The following is a 26381-nucleotide window of genomic DNA, read 5'->3' on the forward strand; positions in this document are numbered from 1 at the left end:
TATAGAAGAAAACAAATCAAACACATAATATGGAGACTAAAGGATACAAAGACATGAGCTCACCTGATATTACTAGCTAAGAATTATATAATTATAATTCCTTCTTGCATTTCTTAAATAAATTATTTTATTGCTAGCAGCCTGAATAAGCTCTCAAGTCTCCAAATACTTTAGAATGCTCAGAATTGATTGAGTTGAGTAACAGAAAACTCTCACAAATTAAAAAAGGAAAAGAAGATCCATATATAAAATGATCTGTCTAATTAATTTGTGGAGTCCCTATCTTGACTTCTGGTAGGGTAGACTGAAACCATGCTCTCCACATAACTATGAGCACTTCCAAACCTTTTGGCTTCATCTACCACAACCACAACCTTTTGGCTTCATCTACCACAACCACTTTCGATTGCTTATTCGAGAGATTAAACAAGCTCAAGCCATCCCTCTTGTAGTTCTCCGAGATTATACTTTCTTCATCAACCCAGAACCCTAAAGGCAGCAAGCCAACATCAGAAATGGGAACGGAATTCTGACTACATGTCAATACCTTTGTCCAAGACTGCTCGTTGTTCATTAACCATATATCAATCTTGAAAGATAAACTAGGATATGGGATCCAGTAATTATATTCGAATACGCAAATTGCAGGCAATTCTTTGTACTCCATCAACTTCACTTTCTTAACGAGATATTCAGGAGAGGAATGATAAGGTATAGGTGCAGTTTTCACCTTGGAGAAGGTGTCGTCGCCCATGTCAAACCTTATAATAAATGGTGTTTCTCGAGCAGCTGTTGCCATGTGATACCAAACTCCTTTAACAACCACCGGTTTTGCAATACCGTAATCATATGAAGGAAGAGTGTCCTCCACCTTTCTCCAAGAACCTGTGCTCAATGCAAGAACCTTAGCTTCCTGCTGGCCATTCTTTCTGTAAGCAACTTGGAGCAGTTTGTAGTCGTTTATACCGTGATGGAAACCAAACCCTTGAGCTTGACTGTAACAAATCCTGTTAGGAGGTAACTCTCGGTATTGCCTTGTTGCTGGATTCCATAATATATGAGCGTTAAGATCATTAGATATCTTTGAACGGATACTTAAACAAACTAAACCATTGCTAGAACCCACAATTTCTGCTGCATATTTACCCGCTTCCAGTGCGAATGGCATGCTGCGATCATCAACTCTATTTATTCCTCCGGGAAGCACTGATATGCTATATAATTCTCGCCGCTGTGTGAGCATAACAAAGAGTTTTGGTTTTGAGGGATGTTGATAATGGCTGTCAATAAAGTTGGAGCTTGTAATGACATCATACCAAAGTTTAGAAACAGTCTTGAATCGAAGCAAAGATTGCACTGGTAATCTTAACAGAATCTCTCTAATTATATCTTCAGGCCAAAAGTAGTTGTAATTCCCCAATATTTGAATATAAGATGATCTTCCTTAGAAAACCGATGAGAAAAAGAGAGTACTGAACGAAGAGAAGGGACAGGGTCGGTGAGGGGAACGTAATCAGAGGGTATTTTTAATGGGAGTTTATTTTTAGTGTTAGGGTTTAGGCTTGATGAGAGTTTATTCTTAGGGTTAGGGTTTAATTAGGAGAACAAGAAGAAGAAGAAACAATATATACGAACATGTCTAGTGTTTTTTTTTTACTTGGTTTCAATTTAAATTTAAATTTCTCATCAGTTCAACTCATTAAAGGAATCATACTTGCATTTTGTTACGTTTCTACATATCCAGGGCTGGAATATCATAACCTAGTCCGTCTCCTTGCTCATGATCGTCAGCTGTAATCTAGTCCGTCGACTTTTGATATAGCTAGTGAATAAATTAAGTTTACAAAATCAAATAATTGAATTATAGAAAAATAAATAGATGCAAGCATCATCAAGTGCAAGGATAAAATAAAATAAAACAAAAAATTGATGACAAGAAAAAAAAAAACAATGGTAGAATAAACAATTAATGTCATCCGATCTAGGGTTTCATCAACACATCATCTTTCTAACTGAAAAACAAGAAATCAATGTGTGAAATTATTTAAGATTTTTTTATGATAATCCAGCAATATTATTGATGAAAGCTAGCCATAAAGAAAAACAAGAGAAATTATTAAAGAATTAAAGTTGCTTTTAGGACTTTACTTAACAAATTAACCTTTTATTATGATATTAAAAATTCACTGCATATATTCATGAAGCAAATTTAAAGTTTACAATTTATTACATTAAAAGCAATTAAAAAAAAATAATTTGTCAATTGCTACTTCTTGATTATACAAATTTTAAGATAAATAAACTAAAATCGATGTCTAAAATTATTATATACTTGAGGGTTGGAGAGTTTTGATTGGACATCCACGAGACTGAGACAATGTAATTTAAACTCAAGGATGAGTTTTCTCCAACCCGGGAAAATTGATACATAAGATTTTTTTCTAAACACTTTTTTTTATATTAACAAGCATAAAAAATTATAAACTTTAATTTTTCAGCCACCACAATAATCAAAATTAAAGAAAAGCCAGGCAATGTGTTATTCTTCCTTTAATAAACAGAAAAAAACCCTTCAGCTTAGCCATGCGGACTTGGACTAAAAGGCCATTTGGGTTTTTTTTTAAGATTAGGGACGCTAAGCCACCCAAGCCAGACTCATGGGCCTAAGCTTTTTTTTATCCTTTTATTTTTATTTTATTTTTATTTTTATTTTTTTTTGTTATTTCATCCTTTATTGGCTTTTTTTTAATTTTCATAGATTTTTAACAAATTTATTTGATTTTTTTTATACAATATGATTCTATGTAAACCCACTTAATTTTTTTTCTCCTTTAATTTTATTCAATCTCTTTTCTATTCGTATTTTGTTTTTTTTTTAATTTTATTAAATAAAACATGTGTTCCAAGAAATAGTATTATTGAATACAATCAAGTTTATAAAACCATGCTTCAAGATCAAATATCTATAGCCACTTCTATCTTTTAACTTTTTAATTTAGTCTTTGGTTAAAATCACCTATATTTTACTTGATTCTCACATAAAATTTAATTATTATTTTTTTGAAAATGTACAACTTTGTATAATATTTTTTTTCTTTGATTTTATTATATCACTTTCTGCATATGTTTATGTTATTATTTGATTAAATAAAAAGATTTATTGTTTATGTTATTGTTTGATTAAATAAAAAGATTTATTTTAAGAAACAAAGTTATTAAATACAATTAGATACACGACACATATTACAAAATCAAATATCTTATTCTATATTTATCTCTTGATTTTTTATTATTATTAATATTATTATTATTATTATTATTATTATTATTATTTTGCATAAATAATTCTTGATTTATTTATTTAGTTTGACTATAAACTTTTCTATTTTTGACTTGGAATATTTTTTATGGCCAAAAACATGTTTGAAAAACATGTATATTTAGTTATTTATTTTGCTGAAAAATAAAATTATTCAACCTATATCATAGAACATGGCTCAAATAGCTAGAGGCTATTTAAAATTGCATTTGAAAAAGGTATTTTTTAAAATTTTGAATATATTTTAATTTTTTTTTATTTTATATGCTTATGTCAATTTATTTTTATTATTATTATTTTTTTTTTGGTAAAAGTTGTTATCAAGGGAGCTTACACAGTAGCTGCTTACCTTCAGACGAAACTGAAAATGAAACAGGGTCCGGGAAATACAAAAAAATAAGTTGTTTTCAAGCTCCCAGGTAAACAAAGACGATAAGTTGTTTTCCTTACGCACACGCATCAAATGAAATTAATTTTGTACTCAGATGAATCTTAAGAACACACCTGCATTGAAAAGAATAAATTTCTATTGACACTGACCTCAAAAATGGAACTCCTTCTTGACTACCGATCCAGGTACTAACTCTTTTACGAGTTCAATACTTCAAATTGTTAGATAAAAGCTATAACTGGGTACTAACTCTTTTACGAGTTCAATACTTCAAATTGTTAGATAAAAGCTATAACTGGGTTCAGGCTGTATAATTACGAGAGCTATAGTCCCTGGAAAAGAAATATTACGACAACTTACAAAAACTCCCATCCACCATCGATGGAATACGAAGCAATTGGGCAAATTCGAAAATTTAAATCCAGCTGATGACAATTGATGCAAAGGAAATACATTAAGATACAAAACAATAACAGAGAAACTGCAATTCATACAGGAAAATTGTGGCGTTGCAGAAAAAACAATGAGCTCAAACAAGTTACATTTACAGCGAAATTCTTGCTCCCGAAATTTGTGATTTAAAACAGATACCAAATCAATAAAATACAAATAAGGGACAGAATGGATTCTCTAGGTATTATACCTGGACATCAGGAATTCTTCCCATTTGAAGCCAGCTCCAAGTCTGAGTTCGTTGGCTTCAGTGACTAGCCTAAGGTCCATCTTCTTGTACTGAAATGAAGAAAAAGGACGAGTTTTTCATTTGAATTTATAAGATCAAGAGATCAGTAAGCATGTCCAAATGCACAGACATGTAGAAAATACAAAAGATAGAGAGGGACTTACTGCTTAAAATAAAGCCTTGAAGCAAGCTCTGTGCTCTCTCTGCCTGCTCCGGGGTTCCAGATATTTGTATGATCTTTTCTGTCACATCCGGTCTATCTTCAACAAGGGTTACGTTGGCTCCAGATAACTGTACCCATAATGAAGAGGGCAGCTAAAAATACTATAAACTTAAGGTAAGTACATAAATCGATGGAAACTTGCTGTAAGAGTAGGCTCACCTCACTAATCTGTGCAAGCTTGTTTTTTGATTTCGTAATGAGCTTGGGGACTGCAGGCTCTGGTATGACAACTTCAAGTATACTCCTAGTAACAAGTGTTACAGGGATTCTAACAGGAAAATAAGATGCATGTTACAAAGTGGATATCAGATGTTGCTCTTAAGATATGCCTACTGTATTGCAAGAAAGAACGTACTGCCTAACATGGTAAAGTATAGTTGAATTGACTACCTATTCATTGTAGGAGGAGGCAAATCTTCACGGTGTTCGCTTTCATTCTGCTTAACTGTTTCAGCACTAGATCCTCTAGCATCCTATAAAATCAAGGGTTACTCACCTTTTAGAAATCTCAAATAAAAAGAACTATAATTACAGATTTCTTGAACTCAACCCCGGCTCCTTCATTAATTTAAACATTGCTCCACAATGGACACTCACCCAAAATCTAATGATAGATTTCTTTTCCTCAATGTTGTTCTTTTTAGAAAGACCAAAAGCTATATCATGCAATTGATAGATTATATGAATTGCATCCAACAAAAATGGTTTAAAGTCCATTAGAAAACAAGCATAAGACCGGCAGGAACTGCACAAGGAAGCTATTTGCTACAAAACTTCTAAGGGCACTCCAAGTAGGCAGCAAACAGAACAGAAATGCTTTGAATTTACCTTTGGAAGATAAGCTAAAAAAAAATTAAGTTCTAATTCAACTTTGTCTGAGCCTTAATTTAAAAGTCTTATTTGCTGAACATTATAAAAAATGTGAACCAAGATTAAATTTGGTTAGATGTTTATCCAATTTCTTCAATAGCAGATGGGTACTCAGATATACAGAAAGCAAAAAAAAATGAACCTTCGATGGCTGTGGTGTTGAAGCAGATTGCACATTCTGATAGGTTGCAGGAGGATCACCACCACTGTGACCTTCACGAGCTGGAGTTGGGTTATTTGAAGACGCTGCCTGCAATCCTCCAGCAGTCCCAGCAGGGCCTGGTGCGGACACGGTTGGTGGCAGGTCTTTCTGGAAGACATCCTTGTATAAGTAACTACGAAGTCTTGACGTCACTTCAACAAGAGCATCACGAGCTGCCTTTACTTCCCCTTGAATCTGTAGAGAACATCAAACACCACTTGGAAACTATAGAAGTCTTATTCACAAGGCTCTCATTTGATCTCATGGGAACCCAGATTTCAACACTTCATTTATCTTTCATCACACGCATGGCAACTGACAAATGATACTTTAAGATCATCCTCGAGTTACGAAGTACACACCACAAGCACAGGGAAGAAGTATCCATATGGAGGCTGCCTCACATTTGTTCACTTCTGACCCACAGGCATTAAGAACAGTCAGCTAGAAAATGAATTCATGAGGAAACTGTCCTGCACTTATGCACCAAACAGGATAGTTTGGGACTCTCGTCTATCAAAACTTAACAGTGCCAGTTACGACAATTCTCCATCACAAAACTACCCCATAGTGAACCAGAAAGTTATTTTCACTCATCCAAATGTCTTAAGTGACATTAAACATCATGCATCATATAAGTCTATGTTTCATTAGTGTTTATTCATTATGTTGTCTTAAGTGAGATTTAGCATCAAGCATATACAGGTCTTTGTTTCAATGGTGTTTATCATACGGTCGCTTGACAAACCTGTACAAGCTCATCAGTCCCTGATAGATATGTCGGAAGCATTTCCTTTGGCAGGATCTCTATCGTTGCACCAGTTAAACTTTCCATCTCAGATAAGGAGCCATCTCTTCCCTCTAAACAGCCAATCTCACTAGATGGGACAAGTAACCTGGTTGTTATTATGTTGTCTTTATCTGCAACAAGATCAACAATGCGTGTTTGAATGTGCAGCAAAGCTTCTTGAGCAGGAAACAACTCATCATCAGGACCCTGAGCATAGATGTAAACCAATAGATATGTTAGAACCTTTGAAATTGAAGAGATGGGTGACATTGCAGAGCTCAGGAAAAAAAAATGAAAATATACCGAAATATAATAGAATATAAAACTCAAATTAAAAGGTAGGGTAAATACATAACCGATAGACCAAGAAGCAAAGTGGTAAAGCATAACTGGAAGGAATAGAACACCACTTAAAAAGACAAGCATAGCTTTATAAGCAGAATAGACACTTGAGCACACTCTATACTAAATAGAAACAAGGAGATGGTGAGTACCTCTTCAGAGCAGATGGTGATTATCTGTTCATCAGACCCAGACACAGGATCAGCAACCTTAACATCCACACCTATTTCATTTTGAAGCAAGTCCACTAAGCCATCAGATTCTCCAACAACTCTATTAACTTTGTCAATTGGACAAAGAATTCGAAACACAAGGTCCTCAACATAAAAGGGCTGTGCACTGTCAGCGTTGGGATCTGCCCCAGCGTCAACAGGAAGACCAGGTGCTCGTGAGGAATAGTTATTGTTTCTATAGTTGGGGCCAGATAATCGTGATCCGAAAGAGGGTGGTCCATCCATCGATGAACGACGTGTATTCATGTGAGGAACATAATCGTCATCCAAAAACCGTTCTGGTGACTGTACTCGTCCATGAAAATGACTGCGGTCACGATGCTGACTCTCCCTCAATCTTGATGAAATAATAGCGACAGCATTTTTCACAGCATTGACATCACCTATAACCTGCCAGGAAAGTGCAATGCATGAGGCACTGAACATGATGATTCAAATAGAACCATTTTATTCTGGCTTTACATTTGCTTCAAGAGAGGAAAAAGACCAGTAGCTTCATGCAATTCCAAAACCCTCCATTGGCAAAGAAATCTCAAACTAGTACCTTCCTGACATAACATCACTTTATGCATTTTACAACAAATTCAATCATAGCAAGGCACAGCAGAGGAACCAATATACAAAGCGTGCAGTCATGAATTTAACTTCCATTAACAATAACTCACATCCTGAAACTCTTATTGAAAGTAACTCAACTATCTGGTTCTCTAATCAAAAAATTAAAGACACCAAACACATTAGAGAGCAAAACCAGCCACAATTCCCTCAAGTTAAACAAATGACAGCTCTTACTCATCATCTTCCATTCATTGATCTCTTTTCAGGTTTTAAATGGATCAAGCCAAATATCTAAACAACATCGCAGTAATAAATTCTTTAAAATCATATAAAATTTCATAATGTCAGAATCATCCTATAATCATTCAATGAAAACCCAAGATACTCTTAGGCCTCAATAATAAGTCAATGCTCAATACTCAAGTATAACGTTGCATAACTCCCAAACATTGCATTAAACCCATTGCATTTAAAATTGAATTAGTCATTTAGAAATCAATCCAATAACTCCCCTGATATGGTCAGTTCAAGCTTCAGTTTCAGTCTCACCAACATCAAGCTCCATCCAACATTTTGTTCAAAAAAAAAGTCCAGGCAGCAGTAATAGTCAGTCATAAGCACAACACAAGAGCTGGGGAAACATAAAACCTGAACAATCTCCTCAGACACGGAAACACATCTTGGCAAGGTATGGTCTCTAGGCAAAATCCTAATCTGGGTCTTTGTTTCCATCCTCATCTGCTCAATAATCTTCCCTCCTTTCCCTAACAAACACCCCACATGCATTCTTGACACAACCAATCTGGTAGCCACTCTATTCCCTCCTCTCCCCACATACTCGTCCTCCTCAAACCCACCAGCACCACTACTCACCACACCATACTGCAAATCATTCTCAAGAATCCTATCATGTATCAAGAAAAGCGCCTCTTGCGCTGGCGAAAACGAAGGCATTCTCCCTTCTGGGTCTCTCCTACGCGTATCTGAAATCTCAATTATCCTCTCCTCATCACCAGGAATCAACTCATGAACATTAATCCACGCTCCCGTGTGTTGCCTTATGGACTTGATTATGCTCCCCGACTTACCAATCACCCCCCCTGCTTTCATATCATGACATAAAATTCTGTAACTCGTTGTCACCATTAATGTCGATGATGGGTCTTGTTGCTGCTGCGGCGGTTGCTGCTGCTGTTGGGTTCTTGAAAACCTGTTGTTGTTGTTGTTGAACATGTTATTGCCTCCTTGTCCACGTTGACGGTAATAATTGTTGTTGTTGTTGTATCTGGGTTTGGTCCTAACCATGTTGTTGTTGTTGTTGTTGTTGAGGTTGTCATTGTCATAATCTTGATGGTCATAGTAGTAGTTCCTCTTGGATCTAGATCTCTCCATGTTCTTGGAAACCCAACAAAATGCAAAGGTTATACACTAAAGATCTGTCTCTCTAGTTCTTGATTTGTCAAAATGTTCAAAGTCTGATTCTTTCTTGCAATCTGCTTGCTAGGACTTGGTCTTTTAAGTCTTTGCCTGCTTGATTGCCCTGTGTGAGTCTTGGAGAACCCTAGTGGTAGGAGGATGAATGGGAGAATCTTAAAAGGAGAAGAGGAGAGAGAGAGAGAGAGAGAGAGAGAGTATGTGTGAGAGTCATACATTAGTGATAAGTTAGCTTGACTAAAAGTAAATAATAATTACTGCTTTTTTATATACTTTACTCTCTCATGGTGATCCAATGTTAAATTTCAATGGTACAAAAATAAATAAAAACTATATTCTAGTTCCTATGGTTTTCATCATATTACATTTTACTATTTAAAGGTTTTAGGTGTTTAGAAAAGAGCTTAGAAAAATAAAAACTACAATTTTATATTCAAATATAATATTTCTTCATTCAAAAAACTATAAAAGGTATTTTTTTCAATTTATAGTAAGTTTGAAAATATATATTTTAGAGGTTTTTTTATGGGTTTTCCTTTAAAGTTTTTTACTTTTTTAGAAAATCAATAAAAGACATGAACAATATAATTTTCTTTCTTTTATATAGGACTTTTTGGCAATATAAAAGATTAAAATTATTATTTTTATATATAGCTAGTGCTTTATATTTAATTTTTATTATAAATTTAATATAAAAACTTTCATTTCTTAGTTAACAATATAACTTTTTTATGATGATTTTTTACTTAATCATTAAGAGTTTATAATTAGATTATTATAAATATAAAATATTAAAATTAATATTATAAATTATAGTTTTGATTTTTTATAAAAAAAAGTAGTTATAATTTTCATATATTGAAAAAATTGGTCTTCATTCTCAACAAACGGGGTCACTTATTTCTATGGGCAGTGTCCTACGGGCAACCATTTTTGTCCACTAATCTCTCTCTCTCTCTCTCTCTCTAATCAACAATCTCTTTGGTAACCATTCAGTTCTTCATCTTAATCACAGCACTACATTCATTTTTCATTGAAATTTACAATAGAATCCAGAAGGAGGATTTTTGCAATTACTACTATCTACTCTAGCAACATTTTAAAGCTCTGGAAAGATCAGAGAGTATAACCTGCACAATCATTGCGGCATAGACTTCACAAATGTCCTCTAGCAAGAGGTTCTGAAGGAAGGAAATTGATTGTGTATATACTTGAAAAAAAAGAGACAAAAAGCATAGATTGGTGACTAAACTTGAAGTTTTCTTTCTTAAGCGATTGTGCACAACTTAGTTTCTCCTACATTCCTTTTCAGCCTTTCTGGGAGTGTTGTTATGAAGATGAAGCGGACTTTCCATGCACTTGCTTGCTGAGACAAGACAAAATATTCACAATGTATGGACGCCTTTGCTGCAATAAGAAAGGTAAGCAAAAGGAAAGGGAAGTTTGGTATGAATTTATCCATCACCGCCAAAATCTACTCCTATGAAATATGCAGCTGCTAATCATCAGGTTGGCACCTGCAAGAAGATGAAGAGGTGATGCATTAGACTAAATCTTCAGCCAGTGCCTCACAACATTGTCAAGACAATATGAACTGGATAACAGAAAAGCAAAAAAGGGTATTAAGACTAAATAGATATGCACATATAAAAGCAAATGATAGATTTCGATGCTCCAAATGGATAGGGGAGTCAGCATTGGAGGGGGAGAGAGAAGGAAAAAGAAAGGTCCACCAACAGTTTGCATGTTCCGATCAGCTCAATAACCTGACAGAGAGGGGAAGAATCTATGAACACCAAATCAAAGTCTTTGGAGTACCTAAGACAATAAAATGCTGGGGTATTTGTAATGTCAATTTGAAAGTAGGTAACAAGGTTCCGTTCCTAATTCTATTTAAAAAGGTTGACTGAATGGAGAATGACATGGAAGCAGGTCAATATCAAGCAGGGAATGGATCCATATATTATTCCCTTAACTCATTATGTTTTACACAGTGCAATTAAAACACTTTGAAAGCATCTACTGATGCCAACTCCTATCATGACCCCTAAACGAGCAGGGATTGATGCCAAAACTTGGTCACCTACCTAGGACTTTATGGCTTGACAAGCATAGACAAACCGAGTGTTGAAATTCAATAATGATATTTGGAAACCAACATATGTAAGAATCTCCATGGAAAATTAAATCTGACCAGACAATGCAATCCAAACAAAAGTGAAGGTAAATTGAAAAGCAGAGCTCATATACAGGTGAACTGATATAAGCTTAACCAAAACAGGTAAATACACACACCCACAACCAACAGAGAAAAAGGACTTCCCCAAAATAAAAGGTGATGCATAACTAAATTTTTTATTTGTACTTCCCAAATTGTCAGGACAAATGAACTGAATAACAGAAAAGCAAATAAAAGGGTACCAAGACTAGATTGATATGCACATTTAAAAGAAAATGCCAGATTTTGACAATCTGAATGAACAAGGAAGTCAAAATTAAAGAAAGGTATGCCATTATTTGAGATAACTCGTGAGAGAGAATGAAAGAATTAACTTGCACCAAATCAAAGTCAATGGAATACCTATGACAGTATAATGCTAAGCCATTTGTATTGTCTATTAGGTAGTAGCTAAAGATGTTTTGTTCCCGAATCTAGTCTAAAAATGTTTACTCGAAGGAGGCAGGTCAATGTAAAGCAAGGAATGCATCCATGTTATTGTTTCCTTAAACTCTTTAAAGGTACACAGTACAGATAAAACACTTGAGAGCATAGAGCCATGCCAACCCCTGTCACAAACCCTAAATGGGTTGAGATTGATCCCAACACTCGATCACCTACCTAGACTTAACAAGCATAGACAAATCACGTACAAAATCCAATTTCAATTATATTCTATTAATTGGCAAGATCAAAACAAAATAGGATAGTGTACAAAACTTGTCAAATTTCTTTGCATTTAGAAGCATCAACCAGATATGGTTAAACATTGACCATCAATTCTTCAAAAATGAGGAAGAAAAATAAAGGCTGGAATTGCAAGTTTCACAAAAGCATGTCAATAATGTCGATCCACATCATCCCTCTACCTTAGGACAGTAAGCAACAACAAAACAGTGCATTTAACATAGCTAATCACATCCTGGTTAAGAACAGATGGATTTCCAAGTTGACGTGGAAATTACACCATCAATTGTGCTCATACCCCTTATACTTGTGAAGTAATGTATATGTAAAAAAAAACGAAATGAAACGTAATTACCTCTAGATGTAGTTCCTGCCCAATAGTGCCAGCGAGTAAGTAGTTTGTCACATGAGCAGGTACCTTGAATGATTCACGATTACATTGCACATCTACTTTCTTCAATCTTTTAAAGGGAGAAGGTTGTTGTTCTAGCAATCCATCAACCAAATCAAGAACCTAGCAAAAAGGCCAGGACACCAAAACTCATTCAACATAGGATAAATAAAAAAGCAGCCGCTAAACTTCTTTTTTACTACTTCATCACCAGCAGTAAAGATTACAGAAAAATACCTGAATGGTTTCGCAATATAACTTGACAGATTGTGCATTCCCAAAGCCTTCAAACATACTCATCAAGAACAGACTGGCCCTTCTTTTGTCATGATCAGTAGCCTCATCAGTACCATGTTGCCAAACATGGACCTCAACATAATCAAGAGATGGAAAATGAAGCCCACAGAAATCCACTGGTTTGGAGAATTTGTACACAAAAGACAACAGATTCGGCGCAAAAATCTCAACCGCACAACCTTCTTGTAACCCTCGATCACCATAGCCGAACCCTTGAATTTCTAAGCTAACCAGCTGAAACCCAGTAATTTTCAACCTTTTCAAAGATGGAAACCGACAATAACGGAGGCATAACCTCCTCAAATTCCGACAACTAGCAAAAGGGTCACCAAAATCATTCTCAGAATAACAAAACCAACACACATACAAGTCCAACGAGGTCAGATTAACAAAACCGAAACCAAAAGATGTCAGCAAATCACCAAACTTACATCGAGATAAGAAAAGGGTCTTCAAGGAACCACATGCTGGTAAAGAAACAGGCTGGACATCATCAGAAACAAACCGAAAATCCTCAACCTGATGAGCCACTGCGTAATTTATCAAACCCTCCATTGATGAGAGACGAATGGGCAAATGGGCAAACATGTCAAGTCTCCGAACGTTGCAATCTTCCCGTTTGGACATAACTCTTCGGAGAAACTTAGGAAACGTTTGTTCTGTAAAACTTTTGCTGTTGAAATTCAGGTCTGGAACAGAAGCCCACAAGTTTTTCCATCTTTCGGACAAGACAGAAGTTCGGATCGCTTGATTAATCTCGAGGAAACAAAGGATTTCGTGAATTATGTAGTCGGGTAGATCGCTCAATCTGTCTTGTAATCCAGCTTCTCTGTCTTCCATCTTTATAAAAACCTAAGACCCGAATAACCAGAGGAGGATCAGTGACACCCGACCCAATTTAGGTACGCAAAGAAGGAAACAACGGCGGTGAGCCGGACTGAGAAGGGATTGGTGGTTGTAGATATGATCCACGAACCCGACCCGCATGGAATGACAGGTGGAGGAGGCGGCAACTTCTTTAGTGATCTGTCGGTTGGTTGGAGTGAAATCTGAAGATGCTGACTAATGGGCCGTTTTATAGGCCCAGTATTTTATATTTTAGAATTATTGAAGAGAGCCCAGAACCGATTGTTTACTTGAAGGTGATTGGAATAATAACTACTTTACACTTTACACTTTACACAAATACGCTATGGCGTGCGTCAGATAGAAAAAATTGACGGCAATAAAAATATTAAGACTGTAAATATTGTTATTAAATTTGAATTCGCAACCAAGTCTTGAAAAGTCTCGATTTAATTTCGTGTGTAATTTAGGATTAAAATTAATTTTTATAGAAACTAGTTTTATATAATCCGTCCATCAAAAAACAGATTGAGAATTAAATTAATAAAAAATAAATAAAATTCACAAAAAATACTTTTCGATCTAAATTCTTGCCTAAACCAGGTTTAAAATTAAATCGTCTAAAAATTACTTAAACATGATCAGGTAACTTAATTGTCTAAAAGCAACCCGACTAATCAATAATAAAAATCAATAATAAAATAAAATAAAATAAAATAAAATTTATAAAATATCAACTCGACTATTTTTCTTGTCAAGGTTTGAAATTAAATCAGGTAAAAGTTATTTTAATGTGAACTAGTTGACTTTGTTGGTTAAAAGGTAATCTAAATTATTGTTTTAAAAAATTTAATGATGAAATTTGAAGGAAAAAATAAAAGAAAAACTAAAAAGAAAAAAATTAAAATAAAAAGAGCTCAAAAGGAAGGGAAAAAAAAAGTGAAGCTCCATAAGCTTTCCCAGGACTTTTACATGTACTAGGTGATGCTTTTAAATTAAACTAGAAACTATCAAATATATTTATTTCTTGTGCATTTAAATTTAGATTTCGTAACTTAAACAATTAGTTTGTAATTGTGTTAATTATATTTTAAAAAATAATTAATTGCTCCTTCTTTTTAATTTTTTCTTATGAATTAAAAATTTGTACATTTTTTTTGTTTGGTTTTGTTATATAAAATGCTACGTGTTAAATATTTATTATGAGAAATTACATATTTATATTTTAATAATTTTAATAATTTCATTTACAATATGACAACAACATGCAAAATCATAATTCTCATTAAGAAAATGCAAAATCATAGTTAATTAAAGAATTCTCCGCCTCAAAATATAAAATTAAAAATGATCGTGGACTAGTTCATAAATTAAGAACCTTAGGCTAAAAGACCCACTATCACAAACATGAATGCATTAATTTTTACTTTGATAGTGTGGATTTTTCATTTTGTAAGGCTATTTTTTTTAATCCTTTCATATATTATTATAGATGAGTTGTGCAAAAATTTATATCTTTTTAATTTGATCCTTAAGTTTTGTTTGCAGTGATTTAGTACTAATTAAAAACTAATTGATTTTGATTTCGTAAAAAATATGAGATTAAAAAAAGAAAAACCGAAATGAAAAAGACATCAAACAAATGTGGCATGCCATAAATTTCGTAAAAGATACACTTTGGTCATTGAACTTTAAAAATCACACAAATTATATAATTTCAGTATCTCAATATTTTTCCAATTCAATTTTGACACAAAAATTCATTTTGTTATTTTTTAATCTCTGGTTGAGAGAGGAGAGAGAGGTCACCAGATCTCAGCGTTAGAAAGAGAAAAGTGTTTTTGACACCGATTTAGGCAACAAAACGGATGATATTTATGTCAAATGGTTCCATTTGATGAGAGGAGCTTATATTAGGTGTTTTTTTTTCTTAACTTTAAAGTTCATGAAAAAAATAGATCTGAGCTCGAGTTAATATTTTAATTCGGGTTGATTTTGATTTTTGAGGCAACTTTTTGGGGTTTTTTGATGCAATAAAAAAGTTTATCAGGTTCATATAGTATTTTATTTGTGTTTTTGGTCAAAATGAGTTAAAAAACAGATTTTTTGGTACAAAAAACTTAAGTTCTAATTTTTTGGTCAACACAATGGTTGAAATCTTGGCAAATCAGATGATGCTTTTGATTCTTTTTTCAAAAAAATTTGGGGCGAGCGTTGCAAAAAATAATTAAGGGCTCAATTATGTGAGCTTGACAAAATAAGCCAGGTGGGTTGGCCTGACTTACCAAGTCCAATAGTGCCTGATCTTTTGTTTTTTTTAAAAAAAACTAATGATTCATATTTATGGTTTTTTCTCTAAATGTTTTTAATTTATATTTAAATTAGTATCCGATCTCTCTTTCATTTTATTTGGAGAGCCTATTTTAAATGATGATTAGTTTTTTAGTTATGCATTTAAATTTGAAGAGTATTTTTGATTCATTTATATTTTTTTTAGCTTTTGTACGGATGAAATTTATTTTTGAAAATTAAATAAAAATTTATTTTTAGATAATATTTTTAATATGTGTAGCCTTACACATGTTTTTTTTCTTTTTATTTTATTCAATCAATTTAATTTATATCTCTGTTCTTATTATCATTTGCTTAAATAAAAAAATTTAGCAAATATAACCGAGTAAATATCATGTTTTTCAAGATTAAATATTTTAATCTATACATGTTTCTTGATTTTTCAAATTTTATTTTTAAATATTATTAATAATGTTTTATTTATTTATTTACACGTATAGTAGTTCTTGATTTATTTGATTATATGTATTCATAAATTTTTTGATTGAAACTTAAATTTTTTAAATTATAAAAATACATTAAAAAAACCTAAATATATAATTTTTTTATAAAAATTAAAAATATTTAACCTGTCATAATTAGTCTTATACTGGACGTAGCTACTTGGAATCTTCTTTTTTTTTCCCCGCGTTGAGCCGTAACCCAAATTAAATACTCTCTTGTCTGAGCAGAGACGGATTATTATATCTCCCACCCCACCACACCTGTCCACTCTCCAGCTTATCATCCACCTCCCCTCATCAATGGTAAATTACATCTTAGTCCTTGTATTCGTAATAAACTAATAAGTTAGTCCATCCCACACCTCATCCTTGCGTTATCGTTTATGTCCATGGCGTAAGGTCCATTTAGGGATGACAATGGAATTTTCATGGTCGGTTTTCTTCTATATATATGTATGTATGTATGTATGTATGTATGTATTTTATCCATTATTTATGGGATACAAAATTTAAATATTATATTATATCATATTCATTGAGTTTCAAATATTTATTTCTCCAATATTTTTATTATTCAACATAAAATAAAAAAATAAAATAAAATAATACACTCACACATGCTTATATATTACATCAATATTGAAGTATTTACATATCATATTAGATTTAAAGTTTTGACAATATTTATATCTTATTTATTATTAATCGAGTTAAATAATTATTAAAAATATATAAAATTTAAGCTAAAATTATCATTTATAAACTTATTTAATTAGTTGCGGCTTTTATCGCAAACAAGTAGGATTCCGTGCAATTTTAAAATTATTTGTGTTAAAAGAAAGTCTCAATTTTTTTTTTTATAACTTCTAGTTTTTATCAATTTCTAAATAACTTTCAAAATAATTTTTAGAACTTTATCAAACATATTTATCATGATATTTTGAGGAAAAAAATCTAAAAGTGAAAAAAATTTCAATATTCATTTTGTTAGGTGCCACTTTTAACATTAATCGAAAAGGTCTACAACGGTAAATAAATTGAAGTCAAATCTAATTAAGGACCTAAATTATGATTTATACAATATAAGGACTAAAATTTATAGCATTGAAAATACAGGGACTAAGATGCAACTCACTCCCAATAAAAGACATCCCAACATCACCAAAATCGCAAAACATCTTCTCCTCTGTTTTCTCCTCCTCTGTTTTCTGGAAGCTTGGAATTTCCTGTCCAAAATTCTGAGAACATCTCCTCTCTGTCTTTGCATTTGTGCAATATTGTAAAGTTTGTATTTGTGTAGGAAGCAAACATCATGCCTTTTTGCGAGGTAGCTAAACACCAGGCCAGTTTATATGATGGAGTTGATGCTGCTAGTCCTAGCAGAAGCAACAACAACAATGGCATCAAAATTTTTTACAGAACTCATGGTCATGGAACCACAAAAGTTCTTCTCATTATAGGTAATAACAATTATCAAAAAAGAAATCTTTTTTCTTCCTATGTTTTGTTTTGAACTGGGTTGTTTGATTGATGAATTGTGGATTGTTTGATGGGGAGCAGGATTTGCTGGGACAAATGATTCGTGGGGTCCACAAATAAAGGCACTTACAGGGAAAGAGAGGTCCAATGATGATGATGGAATGAGAGGCGTTGATCAATCAGATGATAATGGGGAAGATGGCTATGGTGGTAGTGGTGTTCAAGTTTGTGCCTTCGATAATCGTGGTATGGGAAGGAGTTCTGTGCCGACCAAAAATTCTGAATATTCGTGAGTCTTCTCACACTAATGTTGTTTAATGGTTAATTTTTTTATGTGGGTTGATTCAAGTTTGATTCTTTTATGATGGGTCATTTGAATTTTGATGCATGACCCTGTCTTATGATTTCTTGTGGAAGTTTTGGTGTGTTTTTTGATCTGGGTTTTGTGTTTTTATTTGATTTATGATGGTGTTTTGCTTTTTTGAAGTTTGTTGTTGAATCTCCATTTTCTTTAAAACTTTCTTTTGACCTTGATTTTTTTGTTTGTTTGGTTTTCGAGAAAAAATAGGGAAGAAATGGAATTTTATAGTTTAATAGTTGTGTAGAATTAGAAAAAGTAGAAGAATTTTGACTTACTCAACTCGGCTTCAATAGTTCTTGATGCTTGTGTTGCTTAGCAATGTAATTGGGTGTGGATAGAAAAACAAGTAGTTGCCTTGAATTTAGAAGCAAAGGCGTGTGGGTTCCATTGAAGATTTTTTTATTTTATTTTATTGCTGAGTGCAGAACAAAAATAATGGCAAAAGATGCAATTGCTTTGATGGATCATCTAGGTTGGAGAAAAGCTCATGTATTTGGTCATTCAATGGGTGAGTCCATGATTCCGAGTTTTGAGTTTTTGTTTTTGGCATTAAGTAATGTAACTGAAATCAAATGCCTCGCAACAATTTCTTCATAGTTTGGTTGATATGTTATTATTGAAACAGGTGCTATGATAGCTTGCAAGTTAGCAGCAATGGTGCCGGACAGAGTTCTATCTTTGGCATTACTTAATGTAACTGGTGGAGGTTTCGAATGTTTACCAAAGGTATTATATCTTTGTGTTGCTGTTCAGCTGTGTTGTCTTCATGTTCCTATGAACTCTTGAACACTAACTTAGTTCCCTCAAACGCACACAATTCCATTTCTTTTGAATTCTCTTTCTAACATGAATATTTTGATTTTATTAAATTTCATAATTTTATAAACATCAAGTCGAAGGAATTAACATTTGTTTCACTATAGCTTTTGTGTTCTGCATACTAGCATCTTTAGAAGGACTTGAAAGGAATTGCCTTTTTTTTATGAATGAATTTGAGTAGTGTTTTTTTGTTTTTTTTGTCTTTCACACGTGAATCTATTTCAATATTAGGTGATAAGGTTTGTGCTTTCCAGAGTTTACTTGATAAAAGTATCTTGCTGGCTTTTGCTCAGTATAATGCTTGCTTCATAAACTCCAAATATTCACCCCGTATCATTTACAAGCATAATTTGACCACGTAAAATCTCCAAGAAGTGCTTGTTATTGTAGTGAATATTTATTTTTTCTAGTATTGATTCGTCATAGAAAATTTCCACCAAGTCTTAGTCTGAGTAGGATATGGTGGCATTGCTACATTAGCTATATAGGGTCTAGGATTGGTCATTGGTTGTGGTGAACATACTGGGAATTGTAGTTAGGCGATGCAAAACCCTGCTTGTCGGCACTTGTATACCAAGGCAACACAACTATATGGCTTCTATAGTTTGTATTACCTCATATGAGTTTTTGAGAACCCTAGATATGTCACGCATCTGAAGCAGTGTAACCTGCTGCTAGATGATCAGGCAAAGGAATTAAAGTAAGAAAGTAGTATGATTGATGATTTTCAGTCCCCAACTTTAGTTGTTTTACAAGCAAAACGAAGTTTCTCATGTGAGAGGGTCTAGAATTGCCTCCTGTCTTTCCTTTTCACCTTTTTGGTTATGCTTTTAGCTATCGTGAATTTCATTATTTTAGGAAAGTGTGAAAGAGTGCACTTCAATATCTCATGTATCACTATCAAAGTTTTAGCAAAATAAAAGCCCTGGTATTTATGTTTTAGTTAAAGAAGTTTTGTCGAATGTTTGGTACAAGTTCCTCATTAATTAGTATAACTCCAAACATAGGAATCCAGAACTACATAAATTGAAGACCAAGACATTTCCACACTCTAAAATGACAAGTACCTTAGCTTTATATTATACAAGTCAAGTCAAATTCTGTCCTCCTCGATTCAGATGAGCAAAGACTCCTTGGATGGAGCTTGTCATGGAGGAGAGATATGTGACAGATAATCGAAGACTGTCTTTCTTTCTAAGCCTTAGAGGCAACATTGTGAAATTTTGTTTGGTTCTTGCGCAGGGAGCACAAATTAATAACATGGTTCCTATTAAGATCACCTAAAGCTGCTCAAGATGAAGTCTTTTTCATGGCTATAGTATATTGGAAGAGTTGTGAATTAGGTCAAAGTTAGGTCGGATTTGAACTGCATAACTATATTGAAGCTGTTTAGCACTTTAACTTGGTCGTTCTACCAGCTCTGGACAATATTCAAAGCTTTAGGGAGTCATTTTTGAACATGTCAATGGTTGATTTTGGACTTCCTGGCTCCGGAACCTCTATGGACCTGCCTTTAGTCAAACCGTGGAATCCACACTGTTTACTTGTTTAGTATTTATGACAGTCAAAAATTTCCACTTCAATATAAAAACATTGATTGCATATTTGAGGGGGTCAGACATGGCAACTTTTTAAATTATTGCTTGGGTGTGGATTCACTGGCTATTTACATAAACGTTTGTGTGTTTTATGGCAAGACTTCATCATTATTATTTTATTCTTCTGTGCACTAATCACTTCAAAAGTCACAATCCACGGCCTGCAACTTGGCATCACCTCTGCTGTGCTATAGGAGAAAAGGAAAAAAACGACCTAATTTATTTAATATACACATCGTAATGTATTAAGATTGATACAGGAATACTTGCTGACGATAATAAATTCCAATCAAGTTAGCAGCTAACTTTTCTTCCCATCCTAACCTAGGTATGAAGAAGATCCGTTGTTGCTACTGAACCTTTGGCGAATTAGCCAATGATGTAACAGCTTTTCTTGGGATTTAGATCATGAAATCAACAAACACTTGTTCTTCTGCTTATAACACCATTCACAACACTGTTTGTTAATATAGGATACTTATTTTATGACAATATATGATAAACCTTTGATGTTCTGATCATCAATTGATAAACTTGTTATTACAATATTGTGAGGACACCGAGAGACCGTGTCTCCTCTAGTTCTATAGATTGTCTGTGAGGTGTGCAAGATGTATAGCATTGTCAGGGATTTCTCCTAACAGGATGCAATTCACATCTGTTGGTTTTATAAGCTCTCAACCTTATTTGAAATCACTGGCCAACAGCCATAGAGTGCATTTTTCTTTTCTGAAGAACCATGAAGTGATGAATTTTTTTTATGTTGCAGCTTGACCGTCAAACAATATCTGTTGCTATCCGTTTCTTGAAGGCAAAGACTCCTGAGCAAAGGGCTGCTGTTGACTTGGACACTCACTACACAAAGGTAAATAATCAGGTCCAGACTAGAGATTTGGTAGCTCTAGAAAATTTATATATTGGCCGTTATTGCTACATTAAAAAAATAAAAAGAGCTATATCTTCCTTCAAATCAGGAGTGCCTTTAGAAAGATCAAATGGAATGTATGAAGACAATCTTGAAATAGATTCTGTGCTGTTTACTCTGATAATTTCTCAAGTCAGTTTTGTGACTGCAAGAACTCACATGATGTTTATTTTGATGTGCAGGAATATCTTGATGAGTATGTTGGGTCTAGCACAAGAAGAGCAATCTTGTATCAAGTAAGAAAAGCATGATGATCTTATGGGAAAATTAAATCTTAAAATTTGTTCTTACCTTGCATTTACTACTGTAGAGGTTGCTGGTCTTTGCTTCTTCTGAGTGTCTGATTTTCATGTTGTTATATAAATGCTTACTGACACCATAGAAGACCATAGAACTAAACAATTAAGAATGTCAGATAATATTTGTTCATGTAAGAAAGTTGTCAAACCATCATTCTTTATTCTTCATTAACATTCCTGAATTAAGCCCTAATAAAGCATTTATTATGCAAGATGATCCAGGGGTGCATGCTAACTCCGTAGATGCATTGATCCTATACATGCATGTTAGCCTGCTTCTAGCAAGTTTTGTCACCTGCTCGTTATTGCAATGATGTTTCGCCTCAAGATGAGACCCGCAGTTAATTGTTTGTGACTGTGCTACTTGTTCTGATCATCCATTTATTTAAATACTGCGCTGCTTGTCCTGACCCTCCATTATTTCACAAGGATGTCTTTAGCTGGACCTTAAAAACTGTTTGTTTCAGGAATACGTCAAAGGTATATCATCAACCGGGATGCAGTCTAGTTATGGTTTTGATGGTCAAGTCAATGCTTGCTGGACACATAAGATGACACGCACAGAAACTGAATTAATCAGATCTGCTGGATTTCTTGTATCAGTTATACATGGCAGGTAATAGTGATCCTCTGAAAGCAGAGCTGCCACTCTTTCTTATTGCTATGGAATACACTATTTTGCCAAATCATTTATCTAATATTCCTATTACCTACATATTGTGTTTTGAGATGTTTTTTATGCGGGGAAATGAAAAATGTAAAGCTACGAACTCATGAGAAATTTAGAAATGAGCTTGTGGTTGAAGAAAGAATTATGGGAAATGAATCATTTTTCATGTATTTCATGTCGTTTCAGAATGCATATCTCACCTCTTTGAAGGAAATGCCAAAAGTCAAAACTATACACTAGCAGCATACTTGACAGTGTTTTGCTAACGAGTTCTGGAGCTTTTTAGATAACTTATTTTGTACATAGCCAATTCATATAATCCACGGTTAGTGGTCTTAGCCAGAAGATTATTTTGTTTTTTCTTAAATGAGTGCTACCCCCTAGGTGTATACATTAGTAGATTCTTAATATTTACATGTTAGAATAGAAGATGGATAGTTTTTGTCATATATATGTAGTAATGATATTCTAATAACTACATCCTTGAGAACTTGTACCTGCTTATGACTAATTTGAGGTGCTCTGAATGCTAGGCATGATATCATTGCTCCGATATATTATGCAAGGAGGCTTGCAGAGAAGTTGCAGCCTGTTGCTAGAATGGTTGATCTCCACGGTGGGCATCTAGTGAGTCATGAGAGGACCAAAGAGGTATTCTTGCTATCTTATATAGAGATATGGCATGACTTCACCATTTCATTACAGCACAGCGACAGTTCTGCAATAGAGAATTATTGAACATTGATCGGGAAATAGTTTTTATTTTTTTCCGGTGAAACTGGAAATATTATGACATTGCAATGGATTAAGAACAACAGTAGATGCATACATGTTGCTAATGAATCACGAATTTGCTTGAATGCTAAATAACTTTTTATGTGAATTTGGACATAACACGTAAACAAACAAATTAGTCTGTAATATTTCACCACTTTCAGAAATACATCACGAGGGATACTGAAATTGTATTCTGGGGTTTGTTTAATCATGTTTGACTACATATAAAAATCCAAATATTGATTTTCTTAAAAAATTTCAGGTCAATCAAGTTCTTCATGAACTGATTAACGCAACAGAAACAAAGATGAGCCCACATGATTGGAGTAATTTTCCCAGGAAAAGCTCTCGTAAGTATCCACATTCAATAAGTGTTTCTATTTGTGTGTTAGCCATTGTTGAGATTACCACCATAAGCATGCTGTAGTATATTATTTCCCCTTTTCTTTTCTGTGGATGAGGAAAGAAAAGGCTATTATTTCCCCTTTTCTTTTCTGTGGACGAGGAAAGAAAAGGGAGATGGTCCGAAGGGCACCTTATTGCCTACTCCTGAATTCCCATTGATTCCTGGCCTGCACCATCCTAACTTCTCTTCTAGAAGGGATGCCTATCTCCTCGGCAATGAATTTTCAACTTGCTTTTCATTAAAGCAGTTGAAGATAGCGAATGCATCTAGAAACCTTCGTGATCAGAATCCAGTGATAAGACTTCACTGATAAAGTTCATGGTTTTGTTTTGTGCCTACAGCCTGGTGGAAGAGAGAATGTTTGGTCCTATCCACACAAATACTATGCAACGCATTTCTTTTTAAGATCATTAGCTGATATTTTCTGTTTGTTTGTCTGGTCCAGGGTGGTCAGGGAGAGGAACGTTATTAGGTAAAAACAACATTTGTTCGACATTTTGCGCAGTTGAAAAGCTGCATCTGAGCATATCATCCGTCTTTGGTCTCTTTATGCTCATGTTTGAGTATATACGAAGGGCTATAAGAAGTCTGCAGCCAGCCAGAGTTGGACCTTCCCTCGCATGAGCTAACAGACAATAAACCCCCCTTTTTATCGGTAACTTCACTTGGCTTCTCATTGTCTCTGTTCAAGGCATTCTTCTTCGAAGAGTAAAACCTAAAAAGGTCTTTTTTCCTGTTCATTTTGCAGGGTTTATTGACAAGCCCCCAGCGCTGCGGCTCCATGTGACCATAACATGGGCACTATACATTCAGAATAAAGAGCAGCAAGGCAAAGATGGCCTTGTTATGACATAAATTAACATTACGAATGTGATTCAGGAGGCTGTATAGAGAGACCTGAAGCCACCATCAAGGAATATCTCAAGCCCTTGGATCCTCTTTCACGAGCAACAATGATATTAACAAAATGGCTTGTATCAGCCACTAAAGAGTACGAAAAACAATTGAGGGTGAGCAAAGAACAACATGGAGAAGTCACAAAACAAGTGACGGTCCATTTGGCTTTGCATGCCAATGCCAACCCCTTGTGAGAAGATTTCCCTATTTCTTTTTTCCATTTTCCCGTGTGTGCACCATGTTGCAAACAAATTTTTTTTTGAGATATATAAAAAGCTTAAATTTGAGTATATTACAGCATAAGCATTGCTACATAACTAGAAGCTTAAAAGTTGATTAAGTTTGCTAATAAACTTATCCCAATCTCACTTGACAATTATTATTTGACCTCGGTTCACCATGACAGCGTCTAGTTGATGAAGACAGTTGAGATAGAAGAACATCTTCTCCAGAAATTCATTTTAAAACGGTCACAGATATCAATTGTTTTTATATTTTTGTTTCCGTTTCTCTTATCTTTCCCTTGCTACATTCACTTGTGAGTGGATTGGATTCAATGGATTCATGGACTCACATGTTTTTCAGAAATTTTCCTTTAACCCAGTTGTAAGGGATGTATATTAAAGCGGAAACAATGGCCAAGGCAAGCCTTTTATTTGACAAGTAACCACCATCTCAATTCTATATTTAACAAAGGCATCATGATAAGGCACTAGCTAATTCAAAGAGCTGGGGAGCAATGCTCCATTAAACAAAAAAAATCAAACACAGAGCAATGCTCCATTCCAAACACAAGTAAACACATGGAAAATGCAAACCAAGCAAGGCAGACATGGAAACTATACAGAGAAGAAGAGAGCCCTAAACAATGAATAGTTGCAAACAAATTTGATTTCAGATCATGCCCTAAAGGGTAAAGATTTCAAGAAGATTACGAGTCATTTGATCACATAGTGCGAACATGGAATGGATTGATGGGTTTGACTAATGACTCATAATTCTTCTTATAACATTTCTCTTGTCTATACTTGAAGAAAGGGAGGCAACTAAATTAGCAAACAAGATTAGGATTCAAGCCAAGCGATCATATGCACTGAAGACTCTTCTTACCAATAAACTTCAAATCAAGACTAGCCTACCATCATACCATGAAATGCTAAACCATGTCTAGCTAAGCTTCATGCTAAGTTCATATCCCTTTATCCCCTCAATACAAAAACAAAAAAGAGGAAATTCTTGCCCATAGTTATAGAATTATTATAAGAAAACGAACACAAATTAGAGAAAGAGTGTGTGTTAATTACCTTTTGAAAGAGAAAAAAGAACTTGGTGGCTGGAAGTTGTTTCTGAATCCTGAAATGAAGATGGATCTTGTGTCCATTTCTCTGGGTTAAGAAGTAGAGCTTGGAAGAAGGAAGGAAAGCAAATAGTAAATGCGAGACAAATTATTATGCAGTCAAAGAGAAAATATTCTTTTTGTTTGTAAAGTAATATACCATATGATAAGCTTACAAAGGCAGAGAGGGACCCACCTTACCAAATATTGAATATTCTGCTGGAATATACTCATATGCCCTTTTCATAATTTCACCTTAACAAGTTTATTCAATTTTATGATAAAATTAGACTTCTTAGTGGATCAACTCAAAACTTGACTCGAGCTGAATTTTATGTTCATCCGAGTGTGAATTTAATTAGGTCAATAAAATACTTTAATCTTATTTATATGTTTTTTAATCATTACATTAATTATTTGATTTAAAAATGAGTCAAATTTAGAATTTCAAAATTATAAAAATAATGGGCATAAATATGGAAAGCTTTTTTTATATAACAATTTTTGTAGCCATAAAAGGCATTCTCTCTCCTCAA

General features: G+C 34.0%; 4 protein-coding genes and 1 long non-coding RNA gene across 13 annotated transcripts in view; 1 reads left to right on the forward strand and 4 right to left on the reverse strand.

The window, feature by feature from the left end:
* Positions 1–129: 129 nt before the first annotated feature.
* On the reverse strand, positions 130–2151 carry LOC18105490 (F-box/kelch-repeat protein At3g06240). Its single transcript, XM_024586569.2, has one exon. The coding sequence runs from the start codon at positions 1241–1243 to the stop codon at positions 359–361; it is 885 nt and encodes a 294-aa protein (XP_024442337.2). The 5' UTR covers positions 1244–2151; the 3' UTR covers positions 130–358.
* Positions 2152–4145: 1994 nt separating this feature from the next.
* On the reverse strand, positions 4146–9266 carry LOC7464536 (RNA-binding KH domain-containing protein RCF3). Its single transcript, XM_002321953.4, has 8 exons — positions 8259–9266; positions 6972–7442; positions 6436–6684; positions 5628–5882; positions 5006–5088; positions 4775–4883; positions 4557–4683; positions 4146–4442 (listed from the first exon to the last, which is right to left on the reverse strand). Exons 1-8 carry the CDS (start codon positions 9000–9002, stop codon positions 4423–4425), a joined length of 2058 nt encoding a protein of 685 aa, XP_002321989.2. The 5' UTR covers positions 9003–9266; the 3' UTR covers positions 4146–4422.
* Positions 9267–10040: 774 nt separating this feature from the next.
* LOC7464537 (F-box/LRR-repeat protein 25) lies at positions 10041–13688 on the reverse strand. 3 transcript variants are annotated; one of them, XM_024585983.2, is made up of 4 exons: positions 13069–13688; positions 12578–12950; positions 12305–12463; positions 10575–10810 (listed from the first exon to the last, which is right to left on the reverse strand). In XM_024585983.2, exons 1-4 carry the CDS (start codon positions 13101–13103, stop codon positions 10736–10738), a joined length of 642 nt encoding a protein of 213 aa, XP_024441751.2. In that variant the 5' UTR covers positions 13104–13688; the 3' UTR covers positions 10575–10735. The 3 variants fall into 3 exon arrangements, with proteins under 3 accessions (XP_002321990.1, XP_024441751.2, XP_052303260.1); XM_002321954.4 differs by lacking the exon at positions 10575–10810 and adding an exon at positions 10041–10561 and having other exon boundaries at positions 12578–13686; XM_052447300.1 differs by having other exon boundaries at positions 10577–10810; positions 12578–13687.
* Positions 13689–17453: 3765 nt separating this feature from the next.
* The window catches only part of LOC7464538 (uncharacterized), a 92306-nt gene continuing 83378 nt past the window's right edge, over positions 17454–26381 (forward strand). The window contains exons 1-11 of one of the 5 annotated variants that reach the window (XM_002321361.4): positions 17454–17738; positions 17839–18046; positions 18544–18626; positions 18744–18844; positions 21305–21400; positions 21643–21696; positions 22227–22375; positions 22963–23080; positions 23469–23556; positions 24058–24267; positions 24361–24799. In XM_002321361.4, coding sequence (XP_002321397.1) covers positions 17591–17738; positions 17839–18046; positions 18544–18626; positions 18744–18844; positions 21305–21400; positions 21643–21696; positions 22227–22375; positions 22963–23080; positions 23469–23556; positions 24058–24236 — 1224 coding nt within the window. In that variant the 5' untranslated portion in view covers positions 17454–17590 and the 3' untranslated portion in view covers positions 24237–24267; positions 24361–24799. Of the gene's footprint in view, positions 17739–17838; positions 18047–18543; positions 18627–18743; positions 18845–21304; positions 21401–21642; positions 21697–22226; positions 22376–22615; positions 22755–22962; positions 23437–23468; positions 23557–24057; positions 24269–24360; positions 24800–26381 lie in introns of those variants that run through there. The other 4 variants (XM_024586696.2, XM_052447307.1, XR_002978190.2 and 1 more) reach the window with 4 other exon arrangements.
* LOC112324355 (uncharacterized) lies at positions 20732–25986 on the reverse strand. Of its 3 annotated transcripts, none has more exons than XR_002978193.2 (5): positions 25814–25986; positions 22927–23147; positions 21752–21854; positions 21620–21667; positions 20732–21390 (listed from the first exon to the last, which is right to left on the reverse strand). It is a non-coding gene; the product is annotated as an uncharacterized LOC112324355 (long non-coding RNA). The 3 variants fall into 3 exon arrangements; XR_002978191.2 differs by having other exon boundaries at positions 21752–21830; positions 25814–25985; XR_008057369.1 differs by having other exon boundaries at positions 21255–21390; positions 21620–21854.

This window comes from Populus trichocarpa, chromosome 15 (assembly GCF_000002775.5).
Source record: "Populus trichocarpa isolate Nisqually-1 chromosome 15, P.trichocarpa_v4.1, whole genome shotgun sequence".
In the NCBI taxonomy this organism is placed as follows: Eukaryota; Viridiplantae; Streptophyta; class Magnoliopsida; order Malpighiales; family Salicaceae; genus Populus; species Populus trichocarpa.